Source organism: Thamnophis sirtalis, unplaced genomic scaffold, assembly GCF_051295495.1.
Source record: "Thamnophis sirtalis isolate CommonGarterSnake01/CBP01778 unplaced genomic scaffold, rThaSir2_p1.2 scaffold_4, whole genome shotgun sequence".
Lineage (NCBI taxonomy): Eukaryota > Metazoa > Chordata > Lepidosauria > Squamata > Natricidae > Thamnophis > Thamnophis sirtalis.
Window position 1 is genome coordinate 93,357,849 of NW_028261384.1, and position 19,400 is coordinate 93,377,248.

General features: G+C 42.3%; 1 protein-coding gene across 5 annotated transcripts in view; it reads right to left on the reverse strand.

Moving 5' to 3' along the window:
• Window positions 1–1,373: 1,373 nt before the first annotated feature.
• Window positions 1,374–19,400, reverse strand: part of KANSL1 (KAT8 regulatory NSL complex subunit 1) — a 154,133-nt gene continuing 136,106 nt past the window's right edge. For 3 of the 5 annotated variants that reach the window (XM_014062727.2, XM_014062731.2, XM_014062726.2), the window contains 6 exons: window positions 18,680–18,724; window positions 15,235–15,356; window positions 13,014–13,071; window positions 6,050–6,162; window positions 3,629–3,875; window positions 1,374–3,250 (listed from right to left, as the gene is read on the reverse strand). In XM_014062727.2, coding sequence (XP_013918202.2) covers window positions 3,023–3,250; window positions 3,629–3,875; window positions 6,050–6,162; window positions 13,014–13,071; window positions 15,235–15,356; window positions 18,680–18,724 — 813 coding nt within the window. In that variant the 3' untranslated portion in view covers window positions 1,374–3,022. The remainder of the gene's footprint in view (window positions 3,251–3,628; window positions 3,876–6,049; window positions 6,163–13,013; window positions 13,072–15,234; window positions 15,357–18,679; window positions 18,725–19,400) is intronic. The other 2 variants (XM_014062732.2, XM_014062730.2) reach the window with 1 other exon arrangement.

Genomic DNA, 19,400 nt, shown 5'->3' on the forward strand with positions numbered 1-19,400 from the left:
GATGGTTATTCAGAATTTTCAACTTTATAAATAGAAAAGCACTTAACGCAGAGGGATATAGTAGCATTGGGTTTTTTCCTTTTTTAAAAAAAAAATAAACAGAACCAAAAACTTTAGGTAATGTTGAAAATTGTGAAAAAACCCCAACCATTAAGCAGTTTAGCTACTATTTTGTTACGATTACAAAATGAGAAAAAAGTTTTTTTTTTCCTTTTTTGGTGATGTGATTAATATAGAAGACAGGCGCAATGCTTAACAACAGGACAGGGACCAACAGCCACACCGCTAAGGTCAGGAAAACATTACAATGGATTGGTGTGCAAAATATGGGAGTGACCAGGGAAGTGAAGTGAGGACAGTGGCCTTAAATTAAATTAAAACTAAAGTAAATTCTGATCTGTTCAACTTGGCAAAAATCAGTCCAAGCCATTTTTAGGAGGGAAAAAAAAAAGACATGAGATTTACTTCTCTCTCAAAACTACTCTTTAAATTGCGAAAAAACAAAACAAAAAAACAGATCTGTTCAGCTTGGCAAAAGTCAGCCCAAACCATTTTCAGGAAAAGAAAAGAAAAAAGATTTTTGAGATTTACTTCTCTCTCAAAACTGCTCTTTAAATAAAATAAAATAAAAAACAGATCTGTTCATCAAGGCAAAGGTCAGCCCAAGCCATTTTCAGGAAAGGAAAAAAAAGATTTGAGATTTACTTCTCTCTCAAAATTGCTCTTTAAATAAAAATAAAAAAATCAGATCTGTTCATCATGGCAAAAATCAGCCCAAGCCGTAGGGGTGGGAGTGTGGGGTGTTTGTGTGATGGGGACATGATTGAGATTTACTTCTCTCTCAAAAGTGCTCTTTCAATTTAAAAAAAAACAAAACAGATCTGTTGAGCTTGGCAAAAGCCAGGCCAAGTCATTTTCAGGGGGGGCGGGGGAACTGTTCCTTAAATAAATAAATAAAAAAATCAGATCTGTTGAGCTTGGCAAGATTCAGTCCAAGCCATTTTAAATGGGGGGGGGGAACCATGACTGAGATTCAGTTCTCTCTCAAATCTGCACTTTAAATTAAACAACAACAACAAAACAGATCTGTTCAGCTTGACAAAAGTCAACCCAAGCCATTTTCGGGGAGGGGGGGGGGAATTTTCATATTCATTTCTTACAACTGCCTCTTTAAATATATAAAAAGTCAGAACTGTTCAGCTTGGCAAGATTCAGCCCAAGCCATTTTAAAAGAGGTGTGTGTGTGGGGGAGAGAACCATGACTCAAATTCAGTTCTCTCTCAAATCTGGGCTTTGAATTAAAAAAACAAAACAAAAACAACCAGATCTGTTCAGTTTGGCAAAAGTCAACCCAAGCCATTTTCAAAGGGGGGGGGGGGGGAAGAAACCATGGCTGAGATTCATTCTCTCTCAAGTCAGCACTTTAAATTAAACAACAACACCAAAAAAAAAAACCAGATTTGTCAGCTTGGCAAGGCTCAGCCCAAGCCATTTTAAAGAAACATGACGTGAGATGACGTGAGATTTGAGAGTTCTTTCTCAAACCTGCTCTTTAAATTATAAAAACAAAACAAAAACTCCAGAAACTGTTCAGCTTGGCAAAAGCCAACCCAAGCCATTTTCAGGAAAAGAAAAACCGAGAGTTTCATTTCTCAAAATTGCTTCTTTAAATATAAAAAAAAAGTCAGATCTGTTCAGCTTGGCACTCAGCTCAAGCCATTTTCTGGGGCAGGGGAGGGGGGGCGCACACATAACTGAGATTCATTTCTGCCTCAAAACTTGTAAGTTGCAGTTGAGATAAGTAAGAGGTAGAGGTGAATAACAACATCCAATCTTTCTCTGGAAAAAAACAAATATTTTGGTACTCAAGACATATGTTCAAATTTAAATGCAATCTCAAACAATGCATAGACTACTTTTTTTAATAGAGGGTGGAAGAAAAGGGAACAATGAGATTATACCACACTCACTATATGGCTTGTGGATCTGGGGTGGCAAATTGTTGAATCCTGTGACATCGCTCCCAGTACTTAAGGCTCAACACTACTGTATTGCAATCTATTAGCTGGAGATGTATAACCTACAGCTTTCAAACTAATGGACAGAATGCAAAATTAAAAGAAAACACAGAAGTGTTAGTAATTAACAGAGAAAGGGAAGAAAGTAACCCTAGATCACATCCAGCAAAAAAAAAAAAAAAGAAAGATGGAAAGAGAGATTCCTCTTGAAATGAATGGCTGTCAGCCTTCTCCCCACTAATAATCCGCCATTAAAAAACAAAACACAATATGAACAAAACATCCAAAACATATCCAGGCTGATTATGGAAAATTGCTTTTTCTCACACAACTGAACTTTTTGTTTAATATGGAGAGACGGTCTCAGAAGCAGCAGAAAACCCCAGAACATATCGAAGGTCACTGGAGAAGAGCTTCTTGTTGATAGTAGGTGCAATGGGTAGCTATCCCTTAAGGAACCAAGTGATCTTGAGTTTGCATTGCAAGTGCTTTCTAGTGCCAGTGGGCAGTGGGAGGGAGGGAAGGTCTCTTTCAGGAAACATCACTTGTTACCACTAATTTCACTTCACTAAACTTTTAAGGGTAAGGGAGGGCACCGTGATGTTGGCAGGTGAGGAAAACAGACACTAAACAGTAAAAGAAAAGAAAAAAAATGAAAAGTATCCTTTTACCAGAGAACTAACTCCAGGGTAAACCAGCCAGCTTCACTCTCCTTTCTGAGGAGTGTACACCTACGATCAAGGAGGGAGTGGCAAGTTTGCTCTCCTCATCAGACCACAGCACTGGATAAGGTATGTGTGAGACAAAGAAACGTGGAAAGAAAGGGGGGGGGGGAGAAGGAGTGAAAGAAAGAAAACAGTTTCTAAACTCCTTAAATTCACTAAAAACTGTGAAAATTCCCGGCAGGATGTTTGAATATCAAACGCAGATTTCAGAAACTTTTAATGCCAAGAGTTAATTTGGTGGATTTTTTTTCCTTTTTGCTCCACTTTCCTGTCCCTCTTTTATCTGTGGGCCGGCCGCTGAACTGTGGCTGTGGCCCCCGGATTCCGGCTCTTGAAGCAAGCAAGGGAAGGTGAGATGGAGGCAGTGTCTGGTTCTCGGGAGGGCTTGCTGCCTGATGTGCGCCGCGTGCAACGTGATGACCGGTCCTGTGGGTCTGTCTCTTCCTCACACTCCGTCTTGGGATTGTAGTTCAGTGGGAAAGTGCGCCGTTCCCAGGGCTGTATAGTCTGGGAAGAAAAGGCAGAGCGGTTGGTAGGCTTCATCGCCTCTGTGTCCCATGGCACTTTATCTGGAAGCCCTTGGAATGAAACACACTGAGCAACTACAGCAATGAAGCACACTGCTGCTGAGTGTAAACACTCAAGACTAATACAAGACATAATCTGGAAACCAGAAATATTCTTTCAGAATAGAACTGCAATTAAAAGTAATTTTCAGTCTATATGCAACTGGTATCCCCCAAATCTGGGGCCAGAAACCAAGAATATTTTCAATCTTTGTAGGTAAAAAGTAACAAATCAAATTAACAAGGGCAATCCTCACCTACAAGGCCAACAGTGTCATAGATTGTTTCATTAAATACCAGAAGAGATTCATTCACTCACCTGTTCATCAAGGCCAGAATCAGGTGTGGAACAACGTGTGTCCTCTGTTGACAGATGTCGCATGGAGTCTCGAGACAAAGGGGTATGAGGACCAGAGAACAGGTCAGGACTGATGGGGCTGCGTGGAGAGTATAGATGGGAGAAATCTGAATGGGAACAGCAGTTTCCAACATCAGGTGAAGCTGGCTGTGGAGTAGATGGGTTCCCCAACTGTGGGGTTGTCCGTCCATCTGTAGACCTGTACGACCTGAAAGTAAAATAAATACTAATATATAAGAATGGCAATTATTAATTGGTACAGTTTTTCTTCAATCTATTATATTCTCCCATCTTAATCCAGACAAGTCATAAATGAAGCGTAGAACCAATAAACGACACGGGGAAAGTGAACGTTTACTTGCCAATGAAAAGTCCCCTATTCTAAAGAATCCTGGCATGGTCCTTATCATTTCCCTCCTCTCTTGCATACATCTCTGCCCATGATGGTCATGCTCTCTTCACACAAGGTCTCCTTCTTTCAGAGAAGGCTTACACTTTTTTACACTTGAAATTCTCTCAAAACATCTTTCTTATGTCCTCCCCGCTTTCTGAATCTATCCTTCATCCAAAAGCTTTTGACACAAACTCTATTTACTATTTCAAGAACTCAATTACAGTGGTGCTTTTAAAGTTTATGAACCTTTTCAAATTCAGTATGTCTATATAAATATGACATAGAAACTGACCTGTTCTCCACACATTCTAAAATTAGATAAAGAGAGCCCAATTAAATGAATCAAAGACATTTTCTGATCCATAGCTACATATCTGAGTATTTGTGTTTACAAGTATGAAAAGTTTTGCTTTCAACAACTGGTGTGCCTCCCTTGGGTAGCAGTAACTGCAGCTAAATGTTTCCATTAACTATTGATCAGCCTGCAATCAGCCTGGATAAATTTTACCCATTCCTGCTTACAGAAAGCATCAATTCAGGGATATTGGTGGGCTTCCTCACATGAACTGCCTGCTTCGAGTCCTTCAGCAACATTCCCAAGGGATCAAGATCAGGACCTTAGACTTGGCGATTCCAAAATGTTCTTCTGTTCTAGTTACTTTGGTCATGCCGCCTGTGTGTTTTGGGTCATCGTCCTGCTGCATGAGGCAGTTGAGCTTTAGGACACAGATGATAGCCTGAAGTTTTTCTATAAAATTTGCTGGTTTAATTCAGAATAGTTCCATCAATAATGGCAAGCTTGACTTTATCCAGAAATAGCAAAGCAAGCTTAAATCATGATCTGCCATGTTTCAAAGATGGGATTTTCACACTGGAAGACAGGATTTGCCTTTTACTAAACATTAACACTTTTTATTTGAGTCAAAATAAATGTAATTTTGGTTTCATCTATCCACAGAACACTCTTCTAACAGCATTCAGGCTCAGCCAGATAGTATTTTTCTCCTGAGGATGGTCTCACAAATACTGACATTCACCTATGAAAGATTGGTCTTGAGGTTCTTTGATCTTATTGTGGTCTTGCTTGGCCAACCTCTCATGTGGAAAATAACAATAGTATACAAATGGAGGCAATTCAACATCATCTGCCTGACAATGGACTGGTGAAGTCCAAACTTTGCTGCAGCTTTTCCAGCCAACAAGCCCAGCATCTTAACCACTGAGCCACTGCACTGTTCCTCACTGACTGAAATACCAACTCCAAATTCTCCTTCAAACGAATTGATAATTTTAGAGATTTATATATTTCCTCCAAGTACAAATATGTGGCTTTAGATTATTTTTCCCTGATTAATAAATTGACAGATATACTGTTTTTGACTTAATGTTTACTTGGGTTCTCTTTCTCTAATTTTAGAACTTGTATGGAGAACTCATCTTGTTTTAGATAGTATTTATGCAGAAATATTGAAAATTCAAAAGGCATAAACTGTTAAAAAGCATCTTGACACATGAAATAAAAGTAGCTGAGAGACCTTTTCTTTAAATTCCTCCAATTTCTCCAAATTCCATTTTCCACCCCCACCCCCCTCCGTTTTTACGTCCCTAAAGTTCAGGCTCTAAACTTCTTGGAACAGGGAGCTCTCCCATTATACTTTGTAGCAGATGTGTTTCCCAAGTCATGTATGACTATAAAGCTTTTGAACTCTTCCTGGAAAATAATGTCCCAGGTATCAGTAATACTCATACAAATGCAGATCAACTTCTTTTACTGAAGGATATATTCTCACTAGTGCAAACTACTTTAGCACCAGGAAATGCTTTTCTGCAACCCCCACCCCCACCCCATTATTCATGCCCAAATAAGCTTTGTATCTCAACAGGGACATGATATTTGCTGCAATGCTGCTAAAAAGCACAGCAGGTGCTTATAACTGAAGTGTTGAGGTTGCTAAGCACTCTGCTTCTGAAGCAGCAGCCAGTCTTACCTGCTACCTCGCCGTTGTGGTGGCAAACTTGTGCTCCACAGCCACCTGGCTCGCTCCATTTCCTCACACTTAGCATGGAGAGTGGCAAAGGCTGTATCAGACATATCCTCTATCTGAAAAAGTCATGAAAGAAGGTTATGATTGGAATAGGACTGAAACTTTGCAAAACTTGTCCTATTGAAGCACTCCATAACGGGGACAGAAAGTTCTCCAAGAATAGTAGTTATTTTTTTCATCACAAGCCTACCTTATTCACTTCTTAAAATAGGTAATTGAAAGACTGTAAATTATCTAACTGAAAGACTCTAAATTATCTAAATTTTAAGAAACTTGAAAGACATAATTTATCTAGCCATAAAGCAAGCTTTCTTTCTTTCTTTCTTTCTTTTTCCTGAGAAATTAATGAAGAACAGGGCAAAAAGACTCCTAGCCATATCCTGTGTCTGCTGATAGGTGACATATGATCACTAGCAAGCCCAAAATTTGGGAGTAATGCCTCATTGCAGTCATTAAGCAAGTGCCTTGCTTATCAACCACAATCCCAGTTTTCCCCATTACACTTGTTAAGCCACTTGCAGAGGTGCTTTAGGGGTGGGGAGGCCCTGGGAAGGCCAATGCTCACTGGTGCATGGAAATTTGTTATTGGCTGGAAGGCCTTCGTCAACAAGACCTGACTACAGACAGGTCTCTCCCTCTGCCACCCAACTACTACTCATGGGTCTACTTATCTTTCCAATTCATGCAATGCTGACAAGACCTCCCAGTCAACAATGAGATACATCTACTACAGGAAGCTATCAAATGCCATGTTTCAAAAGAGCTTCAGAACACTGCAAGATATTCACCAACTCTAGCAATGATTTGAAGCTCTTTCTATCTTTGGAAACATTACACAATTCTACAGTAACTGTGTCTCACTTTGATTAGGAGCATGTGTCAGCAGCTGCACGGAAAGGGAAGGTAAGCAGTGAGGTAGGGAGAGGGCCCAAGCCATCTGGGTTTGGTGAAGCAGAGGCAAAGCTGATGAACTGGTGGACCTAACTAAGAAATGCCTCCTGGTCTCTGATGAAGGGGACTTGCGGTTATTAAGGAAAAATGTGATGTCAAGCAACCCAATTTTTATTGAGACTGCAGGGATGCTGTAACAATGGAAATTTTGGGAGGGGGTAATATGTCCTTTTGTTCAGCACCATCATAAGTTAGAACAAACAGTCGTTAGGTCAAAGATTCTCTATATTACACCCATGAATTTGCAATCCTGCTTTTACCTGGCATAGGTTACAATTACAAAACATTTTTTCAGGGCTGTGTAATCCTTTGGATTCAACCCAATAGGAATGTTTTGCAGCATGCAGAAACATGTGTCTGCAACTTCCTCCAAGCAATTTTGTGATCATAGAAAAAGGCAATGCTGTTTTAAAGAATTTGAAACAGGAGTCACTTTTGTGCTCCGATATACTCTGAAGCATGCTTTTTGGAATTTGGAAGTCTTTAAAGGAAGTGTATATCCTCTATGAATAACCATATCAAGTTTCTTCTACAAATATACTCTTGAGGTAGGATAGGGTAACCAAATTCAGATTTTAGATTTCAATTCTCTACTAGCAGAAGAGAATATTGAAATTTCAATCTGGATAAAATTAAACACCTAAGAGAACCCAAGGAGAAGATATTTTATGCATTTCTGATTCAAACATTTCCATGCAACTAGAGCAGTCTTCTCCAACCTGGCACCATCGACCTATATGGATTTTTACCCTCCACGTATCTCAATAATAACTAGTATCGTTGGGTATCAGTATAATTTCCTGAGGAAGACTAATTTCTTAAGATGTGGATAAAACTGAGTATCTGATGGTATATTCATATGAACTGTCGAAGAAAAATGGCAAAATCCAATGCATTGACAACTTTGTCATCATCCTATAATACAATCAATTGAATCACCTTTTTCTAGATTAAAAACTATCATTGTTTTGAGAGTGGCTACTTCAGTTACAGTCTGAATTCCAATTTTGTTTTTCCTTCCATTCAATTGTGTCTGATTTTTGAAAGCTGCCTGGACAAGTCCCTGCAATTTTCTTGGCAAGCTTTTTGAAAAGTGTTTTGCCACAGTCTCCTTCCTAGGACTGCAAGAAAGTAACCGACCCAAGATCATCCAGCTGGTTTCATACCCAAGACAGGACTAGAACTTAACAGTATTCTGGTTTCTAACTCGATGCTTTAACTCAAGGGTCCCCAATCCCCAGCCCATTACTGGGCCATGGCTGTTCAAAACAGGACATGAGCGATGGGCAAGTGCTCGCAAAGCTGCACTCGGAACACTGGGCAAACATGCCCGGGTGAAACTCTATTTGCACGAGCAGAGGGTGCTTGAGTGGAGGGCACTTGTGTTCATGAGGGAAGCTCCACTTGCGTGAGCACTCTCCACTGATGTAAGTGGAGCTTTGTGTGTGAGCACAAGCATCGTCTGCACGAGTGCAGCGTTGCACATGAGCCAAGTGCCTGCTGTTTGCATAGGTGCCCGCTACTCACATAAGTGCAGCCTTGTGCAAAAGCACCCCTCCCCTCACAAACGAAGCTCTATTTGCGCGGGTGGAGGATGTGTGTGCCCGTCGTTTGGACCAATGGTGCTGAGTGCTCCTGCCACTCACCTACCCTCTCCCCACCCCGGTGTGCTGGGCTGCCAAGGTGGAAAGGTTGGAGATTACTGGCTTAACCCCAACACCAAACTAACTCTCAGAATTCCAACTATCTTCCTAAGTCAGGGGTGGGTAATTAATCTTCCCAATGGGCCACATGAAAAGCTGTGATTGTTGTAAAGGGCCGAACCAATGTAACCTGATTTGATGCCCTCAAAATTCATCATATCCTCAGGTTGTTTCAGTTGAAGGGCAAGTACTGCACAGGAGTAGAAAATCACTTCCTCCTCTTGTCCTCCTGCGGCCAACAGCTGACTAAAGGAGCATACAAGAATTGTGTAGAGTTGGACCTAACTTGGCTTCTTCTTCTCTCCTCTGCAGCGTGCTTATCTACATTTGTTTTCTAATTGCCAACTGTTGGCCCCACCGGTAAAGCCAAAGTATCAATGTGGCCCTGACACCATAAAATGCCTGAGTTTTCTCTAAGTAATTTTGAAACCAGAATTTTTTTAATAGAGAAGAGGCATTAAAATTATGTAGTAGCACAAAAAGGGCAACTGGATAAGCTTCCTGAGATCAAAACACACTACAAAGTCTTCAGTAAAGGATTACAGAAACTTTACATGAAAAGGCTCTGACTACTTTCCTGTTATCTTGATCTAGAGAAGAACTTTCCACAGAATCAGAAGAACATCACAACGCAATTCTTAAGAATAGTCTTCCTCATATGATTTCTATTTGCTGAAATGCGGAGGGTCTTTGCTCTCTAATCTAATAAGCAGGAATCTCCAATGGGCAATGCTAACTAACCTAGCCTTAAAGATACTAAATTCCAAAATTTGGGTCTATCAATCCATCTCATTAGCTACCTAGATACAACTCAGTAACAGGCTGAAAAATCCTTCCAGGGATCATTGGTACAGCAATTTCATACGTTTGCTCATTAACTGGAACAGAAAAATTGCCTGTGACAAGAGGATGGGCAAGGAAAAAGAAAACAGATTTCTTCATTGCTTAGCACAAGTAAGGAATCATTGATACATGATGATCACAGCTTGTTTAGCAAATATCCCCTAATGTCACTGACCCATCAGCCTGGAGAATATAAAGATGCTGCTGGGCTCTAAATAAAGATGATTTCCCCTTCCAAGTGTGAGGCTTTCTCCCACCTTGAGATAGTTACTGAGAGCTGGTAAAGTGTTGCCTAGGAGCCTACTAATACCTATAAAATAGGATGTAGCAGGAAATGAGATATTCATTTAAAAGCACGGTGAGATGTAAAATTAATTAGGCAGCTCTTTTATTCTTGTTAATGCATGAAAAGCAATAGCTTGCTGCCTTTTCCTTTGAAGGTTACTCCTCTCTCTCAACTCTGGCCTTAGCGGAGCAACAGCTAACATAGGTAAACACAGCATTATGCTGATACCACAATATTGCTTTTGCAACTTGTAGTATGCCTCAGCCCATACAACTCTCTCTTTGGACAGTACTTTCCAAGAACACAACCACACTTTCTTCAAGCTAAATATTACAAAATCCCAGGGTTTCTCTGCCCTTCCCTCCCCATTGTCAAGCATTATTTGCTGGGTACTTTGAATGCTGCCTCAGATATTGGGAACTCAAGATGATAGTTGATGTGCCCTTTCAAAAAAAACAAACACCACTGCTATGAAATCTCACCTGGACTTTTTTTTGGGGGGGGGTGCGTGCACACACTATTATATACAGTAGTGGAAAGCTGTATATCTCCAAATAGTTTGTCAGAATCCACAGAAATGGTTATCACCAGATGAATCTTTTCAGTGCATTACTTTTAAGGATAATTTTTTGGTACATTCTTCATAATTGGAGAAATCCCTACTCTGAGAATTGCACTGGTTGCCAGTGAGCAAACACAATTCAAGGCACTGGTAATTATCTACTCCTGGTAACTGGCACGGTTAAGCAATGTGGTCATTAGGCAAAACACCAGATGATCTCATCATCTAGCACTCCACATTGTCGTTCACTGAATTTCACCATTGTTAGGCATTCAACAGCAGCAATAGGGCTTAAATAGAGACCCGGGGACTTCAGGTGGCGGCTTCCACCTCTAGGCCTCAACTTCAGCCACAGCAGTCAGAGTGATGCCTCAGGTTTTGTGCCATAACCAACCACCTAAATGCCACAGAACAAAGCCCCTGCCCAACTGCATTCCATAGACCCTGCCATGCCCTTCCTCCTCCTCTTCCTCCTGCTGTAGAGAATAGAATAGAATAGAATAAGTTTATTTATAGGCCGCCCTTTTCCCTGAGGGGACTCAGGGCGGCTAACAACTTATATGGGAGAGGGTACATACAATGACATATAGCACAATATATAATTAAAAGTAGAACAACATTCATTCAACATTCGGGTGGGGGCGGATTATACTCTTTGCACCTGACCTGGCTCTTATGTGAGGTATTCCAGGCCTTTCCCCCCAAAGCAGTTTGTGCTATTCTCCTCATACAGGTAGTTCTCAACTTACGAGAACAAAATTTTCTGTTCTTAAGTGAGACATTTGTTCAATGAGTTTTGCCGCATTTGATGATCTTTCTTGCCACAGTTGTTAAATGAATCACTGCAGTTATTAACTTAGTAACACGGTTGTTAAGTGAATCTGGCTTCCTCTGATTTTGCTTGTCTGAAGGTCGCAAAAAGTGATCACATGATGCTGGGACATGGCAACCATCGTAAATATGAACCGGTTGCCAAGCATATGTATTTTGATCACGTGAGCATGGCAATTCTGCAACAAGCCTAAGTGTGAAAAATGATCTTAGGTTACTTTTTTCAATGCTGCTGTAGCTTTGAATGGTCACTAAATGAATTGTTCTAAGTCGAAGACTACCAGTAATGCACTCTGCTTTGCGATGGTTTGGAAAATCTTCATAAAACTTCTGAGATTTTCTGAAGGATTATGTGAATGGGGCGTACTAACTGGAGAACAGTACAAGTGGCCTCAGCAAAAAGGACCAGAACAGCCAATGGCAGCCTGATATGGGGCAAGGCTGGGTGCCTCTGGTTAGCAATGGAAGGCAGCTCAGGTCAACTGGGCTTGGCAGGGCCTGTAGAGTACAGGGTGGCAATTTTGCATTGTAGCGCTTGGAGGCTTGAGGCCACAGTGGTGCTGGGACTAAAATAGCAGCCTGGGGGTAACTGGTTGAAATTGCTAGACCTCAGGCCTCTAATTTATCCCCTGTGCTCCTGTGAGGAATGCCGGGCTGTCAAAAGGGCAGAGATTTTGGGTTGGGGAGGGGAAGATAAGCAGAGGGGAGTTGAAGGGCCCCTGCCGCCAGTGCTGCCAATCGCTCAAATCTTGACCATATAACTTAAGGGGCCACTGCAACAGTCCTAACTTCAGAGACCAGATGTAAATTCATTCATTCAGTGCCGCTGTTAACTTTGAACAGTTGCTGGATGAATAGTCGTAACTCAAGGACTGCCAATAAAGCTCTTTATTGACACAAGGCTAGTTTATTTGAAGGACTGCCTCTCTTCCATGACACCTGCATATCCAGTAACATCAGGCAGAAATGATGTGCTATGGTTTCCATACAACACTATCCGGAAGAACCCAGGAAGCATGACTTATCTGCCACGGTACCTGTCTGGCACAGCAGCCACTGGAAATCCCTGCTCTAGAAAGTCTTAAAAACAGAGATCTTTACCCAGGCTCTGAAATAAGGTGATTATTGACCCCAATCAAACAGTTGTGTAATATTTATAATGTCTCTCTCTCTCCCCCTCCCCCCCTCTCTCTATAGTAACAGCACTCACTTTGAATTGTAATTCTATTTTGCCCTCCAAAAATGCTCTGTGAGCAGAGACTGCCATTTGTTTTTCTCAGCCATTCAAGAAAACCTAGAAATGGCCCTGGACTGCTTCAAAAAGAATTCTTCCTTGGAAAAAATCAACACGTGTTGATCATATTGTCATTTTAGAATGGATAGGTTTTGCCATCTTCTTCCAAATATATTTGGAAGTCAAGGTGGCGCAGTGGTTAAATGCAGCACTGCAGGCTACTGCTAGATCAGCAGTTCAGCGGTTCAAATCTCACCGGCTCAGGGTTGACTCAGTCTTCCATCCTTCCGAGGTGGGTAAAATGAGGACCCAGATTGTTGGGGGCAATATGCTGACTCTCTGTAAACCGCTTAGAGAGGGCTGAAAGCCCTATGAAGCGGTATATAAGTCTACTGCTATTGCTATTGCTATATGCTAACATAATATATAGCATCAGAATCTGCTCAGAATTCCATGCATGGAAATTAAGCACAACCAGGGAAAGCCATTACAATTACCTCTTCACTGTCTTCATCTGGATTCATCTTCAGAGCACCATCATCCACAACACGCCAGCTGCAACAAAAAAGAAGGGTCAGTAGGGAAAATACACCTGTTGCCACTTGGATCCATCAGCAAAGGGAATTCAGCTACTTTTGCACTTGGCTTTTCCTTCATGGAGTTTATGGAGAGATTTTCATTGACTGATCAAAGCAACTCAAGAACTTAAGCTGAAGATTGAGCTTTTGGGAAACTCAGAGCCATAATAGAGCCTAACTCTTATGATGGCATTTCAGACTATCTGCCCCTTCTAAACCTCAGTACCACAAAAATTGCCTTTGATTTTCAAGCACAACTTTTGTAACTCTTTCCAGGTAAAGCAAATAAGCTTCAAACATCTTTTTTAGAGATCTCATAAACGCTCTTAGCAGTCATATCTCAATTTGCCCTTTTAACCTGCAGTGGCATAATTTCAAATCGGACCAGTGGTGGGATACGACCCGTACACCCTGGTGCGGGCATACCGGTGCCTGCTGGGAGTACCAGGTACCATTCCGGTATGATGTTCTGTAGGGCCCACCCACCCTCCTTATCTGTATTTGAGCTGTTTGGGGCTTTCACACATGCACATGGAGTGTATGGCGCTTGTGCGACGTTCCGCCAAACAGCCATGCATCGCGGGCAGTAAGAACGCATGTTTGCACTGTGCGTGTGCACATGGTGGACGCCCGGCCCCGTTGCAACGGGATCCAGAACCCACCACTGAATCGGGCATACCAGCTCACACCAACTCATGCCTTCAGGTCTCTGTATGTACTAGGCTGCAATTCCAATCACTGTTTGCAAAATCTCTTCTGAGATTTGCCATTAAAAAAAATATCTTTATTTGGAGAGTATGTGAGCCTTATTGAGGGAAAATGCCTGTTGATTTCTATATAACATATTCTATTAAGTGCAGTAATAACAATAAACATATGTTGCTTTTGCAAGAATCAAATGGAAGTCTGGTGGAGTGCATGGGTGAGGATGATGAAACAGATCCAAGGGACAGAGCCAGAGATAGATAGCTATTCATCTCCACTATGTAATGTTATAGAGCCATTAAAAGAGACTACTGTTGCCATGGCAGCATGGAAAAAAAACACAAAGAAGAAGGGGTGGGAAATATTTCACATTCGCTTTCCATGATTATCACACCCTTGCTCTAATTCAGCTGATTTTTTTTCCTCCTCTTCTAATTTCTAACCAAGCAGTAGAGATCATTTAAATTGGTGACTGACACACTGGATCGTTTAAATTAAAAGCATGATGAGCTATGACTCTTCCTAGAAAAGTATAGAACCATGGCCCTGCAGTCACATGGCTATGATTTATAATGCTTTTGCTGGAAACAGATTAATTACTTTGGGTTTCCAGGAAAAAAAATCCTGCCCATAGCAAAAAAATGGATTTATTCTGCTTAATTTCTATGGTGAACACTTTATAACCACTGCGCGCGCGCGCACACACACACACACACACACAATCATGTGACCCACTTTGCAACTGTCATGACTCACCACAAGCAACAAGGAAATTCCATCCAGGCCACAGCTAAGACCTAGCATTTTTCCTTTCACTAACACTCTTAAAATCTACAATAAATGAAGTATTTTAGATCAAGCTACTAGACCTCATGAAACTTCTTTCTCAATAGAAAGACTTCTGTGATGGGAAAACAAATTTTGTAAGGTGATCAGTGTAAGGAACATACTAACTACATTTTATTTTCCTGGGAAATCCTTATCCTCCCAAATTTGATTACACACCTGTTCTGGAACATATTTAACAAAAGGTTTAACCTGATCTTAAGAGAGTTGTTCTGCTTCTAGATAGTTGGGGGAGAAATAGATACTATTTAACTTGTTTGAAGTATTTTTTAATCACTGGGCATGCTAGCATCCGAAAAATATAGATCAGCAATATCTTGGTGCTCAGAGGTTCACTCACACGTGGATCCTCATCTATGAGATGTTTTCTGTAGTCTAAAAACCACTAGTGGCCTACAAGCTTCACTCAGATGTTCTGTGGAATGAAGAAAAGCAAGCTTCTAAATGCTTGTAGAACATTTATCAAGTAGTTCGCAGTATTTTTCTAGAGGGAAGACTGAAAAAAATTGAGATATTACATCATTCAACTGGTTTAGATGAACAGGAAGTTTGTGGAAGTTTAAGATGCTAACTAAACCTCCGAACATACCTTGGTGTAAGAATTTCTTTGTACTGAAGTTTTTCTACCCTGGTTGTGGCAGCAACAGACATTGGTATGACAATGTTGTTAATGTCAAAAGAGCTTTCCCCTCTCCTCCTCCTTGGCGGTTGCTGCAAAGCAATGTAGAAAACAACAATGAAAATGAGGCAGGGATATGAAGAGGGAACAATTTCAAAATTAACCTATAGTAGAAAGAAAGGACAAATGTTCTGGTGTTTTAGTCTAGCTTGACTTTCGGAGACCAATCCCCCGCTGTAGGGAGGAGGAACCGATTAGGTGGTTCCACCCCAGGCGTCTTATGGATCCTCAGGGTTTCCAGACGGCGCTTGGCGTTATGCCTGATACTCTCACCCGCAGTTCGGTGGAGACCTTAGTTGCTACTTGGAACTCGGTAGCGTCTGAGGCTCTCCACAGAATTGCGCCTTTACGGCCGATCCGCGGCAGTGGATCCAGGAGGGCTCCTTGGTTTACCGAGGACCTCCGGGAGATGAAGCGCTAAAAGAGTCGCCTAGAGCGCCGCTGGAGGGCCAGTAAATCTGAGTCGGACCGAGCACTCCTGAAAACCTGCATTGGAGCATATCTATCGGCAATATGGACAGCTAAGAACAATCACATTGCCACTCTGATAGCGTCCGCTGAGTCTCGCCCTGCCGCCTTATTTAGGGTGACCCTCTCCCTCCTAAATACGAGGGTTGCGGATAACCCTTTACAAGGTAGAGTAGAGGAATATGTCCAGTTCCTCGCGGACAAAGTTGCTCGGCTTCGGATGGACCTGGACTCCAATTGCGCAGAGCCAGCCGGGGTACCGGGGGAAGGTCTTGAACACCACCTCTGGACTGACTTTCAACCTGTTGCTCCTGATGAAGTGGACAAGGCCATGGGAGTGGTGAGTGCTGCCACGTGTGTACTGGACTCGTGCCCCTCCTGGCTGGTCGCGAACAGCAAGGAGGTGACGTGGAGCTGGGTCCAGGCGATGGTGGATGCTTCTCTTCGGGAGGGCTTCTTCCCACCGGCATTGAAGATAGCGGTGGTGAGACCCCTCCTGAAGAAGCCATCGTTGGACCCAGCTAGTTTGAACAACTACCGTCCAGTCTCCAACCTTCCCTTCATTGGGAAGGTTGTTGAGAAAGTGGTAGCCTCTCAACTCCGACGCTCCTTGGATGAAGCCGATTATCTGGACGCCTTTCAGTCTGGATTCAGGCCTGGCTACAGCACGGAAACCGCTTTGGTCGCACTGACCGATGATCTCTGGAGAGCCAGGGATGGAGGTCATTCCTCCATCCTGGTGCTCCTTGACCTCTCAGCAGCCTTCGATACCATCGACCATGGTATCCTTCTGCGACGGTTACGAGAGGTGGGAGTGGGCGGCACCGTTTTTCAGTGGTTCTCCTCCTACCTCTCGGACAGGTCGCAGTCGGTGTTAGTTGGGGGAGAGAGGTCAACCGCTAGGCCCCTGAAATATGGGGTTCCTCAGGGTTTGGTCCTATCCCCCCTTCTGTTTAATATCTACATGAAGCCACTGGGTGAGATCATTCGACGGCACGGGATCAAATACCATCAATATGCGGACGATACTCAGCTGTATCTGTCCGCCCCGTGCCAACTCAGTGAGGCGGTTGACATGATGTGCCAGTGCCTGGAGGCTGTCAGGGTCTGTATGGGGGTTAACAAGCTTGTACTCAATCCAGACAAGACCGAGTGGCTGTTGTGTTTTCCTCCCAAGAATTTGGCTATTATTCCATCACTCAGGTTGGGGGGTGAAAATTTACGCCCCTCAGACAGGGCGCGCAACTTGGGAGTCCTCCTGGATCCACAGCTGACTTTAGAACATCACCTGTCGGCTGTGACCAGGGGGACATTTGCCCAGGTTCGCCTGGTGCACCAGTTGCGCCCCTACCTGAACTGGGAGGCATTCGCAACAGTCACTCACGCCCTCGTGACCTCAAGACTGGACTACTGCAATGCGCTCTACATGGGGCAGCCTTTGAAGAGTATTCGGAGACTTCAACTCGTCCAGAATGCAGCCGTGCGAGCGATTGTGGGTGCACCTCGGTACACCCACGTCACACCTATCCTCCGCGAGCTGCACTGGCTACCGATCGGTCTCCGGATACGCTTCAAAGTGCTAGTCGTAACTTATAAAGCCCTTCATGGTATTGGACCTGGGTACTTGAGAGACCGCCTGCTGCCAATTACCTCCCAAAGACCCGTCAGATCACATAGGGTCGGCCTCCTCCGGGTTCCGTCCACCAGCCAATGCCATCTGGCTACTACCCGGGGGAGGGCCTTCTCTGTAGCAGCTCCGGACCTTCACCTCTCTCTCCAGGCCTTCCGGAAAGCCGTCAAAATCTGGCTGTGCCGGCAGGCCTGGGGTTGATTAGTTCCCCTCCCCTCTCGACTGGTATGGCTGTGTGATTTTCGTGTATTTTAATTATGTGTACTGTTGTTTATGTTCCCTTTCCCCTTTGAGTTGTTCGCCACCCTGAGTCCCTCCTGGAGAAGGGCGGCATACAAATAAACCAAAACTAAACTAAACTAAACTAAACTAAAATAAACTAGTGTTTAAAATCCAATGGAAATGGATTTATTTAAGTTCTAATTTGCTTAAATATTCCAGGGAACCAACAACCAATGGAAAACAAAGATACCCTTATGTAAATTCCAAGTTAAGCAACCTTATAACTGAAACTAAAGCAAAGCTACACTACCCATTGTATAGTGCAACTGGTTTGTAAAATGTATGTTCATTCATTGGAAAACGTTCTTCCTGACAGCCCATTTTCCTAAAAATTGCTAAAATCTGCAGTATGTTGCTAGTTCTAACATTCATAGATACTCTGCATATGTAACCCCACCAATATAACATTAAAACAGGTGCTTGAGGCTACTGGCGTTTGCCTAAGATTCTACCAAGCTCTTCATGAACATTGAATTTTTTTTGACAATATCATCTCTGGCTCAGTGGGTGCCATATTGTGGCAGATCTAACTTTTCCTTTTAGCTATTTTTGTGAACAGGGTTGTACACAATTTCCTAAAGGCAATATTTCTCAAATTTTGTAGCTTGAATATGTGTGGATTCCAACTCCCAGGATTCCAATTCCCAGAATATGGTGGGGAAATTCTGAGAATTGAAGTCCACACATCTTCAAGCTGCTATAGTTGGGAAACCCTATCTTAAAAAGATTCTCAAGCCTCTGGCTCTGTTGACATAGCAATTTATACCAAATTATAATACCTATTTAACACAGATATTCATTACTTCATTTTTATTGCAGCTTTCACAATCAAGCCATCTTCTTTACTGCTTAAAATACTTGGTGAAGAATATACTTAAAACTTTTTTTAGTGTCAACAAGCTTAGAAGAAATATTATAACTTACTTAGAGGCATTTAGAAAAAAAATAGCTTACTTGGGGAAATTTGAAACTAACCTTATTACATTTCAAACTTTTAAAATGGTGGCCAACTTGGGAAACCTTGAAGTAGAGGAAACCAGACATGAAATATACCACAAACAATACTAGCAATAAATGTTTATAAAAAGTGCTTATGATTTACCATTGTCTCAGTGTCCTTCCTTCCCCCCAGTATGAATAGAGGATAAAAACCAAGCACATGCATCTACTGCTGTTAAAACTACACTTTAATCACACTGAGACAAACAATTAGTCAAGAGCATGGCTACAGGGAGACAAAGAGACTCAACAGCCTCACATCAGCTATTAATGTTGGAAAATAGGATTGTTACACATGCACAAATCTTGCCACTGATTGGCTAGCACAAGGCCTCTGCCCTCCATAAATGGGCTTAGTATTATTTAGGTACCTGAGAGATTCAATGAAATTTGAATCAACAGGAGCTACTCAGGGCAGAGATGCAAATTCGTGATTTAATTCTTGCTTGCAAACTCATATAGAGGTACTGATACGGAGACCAAAGTTACATGTGTGAGATTCCGTAAGTATCATAGTAGCGCAAGCCAAAAAAGAAATGGAAAGAAAGACCCTCTTATTTGCCTCTGTCTGAATTAGTGACCTTAAAGTTAAAATATAACACTTTTAGATATTTATACCCTAGACCAGCTTTTCCCAAATTGGTCCTGTGCTGGGTCTGTAGCAGAAGTAGTCAGGGGTGATATTTTCCCCCTACAC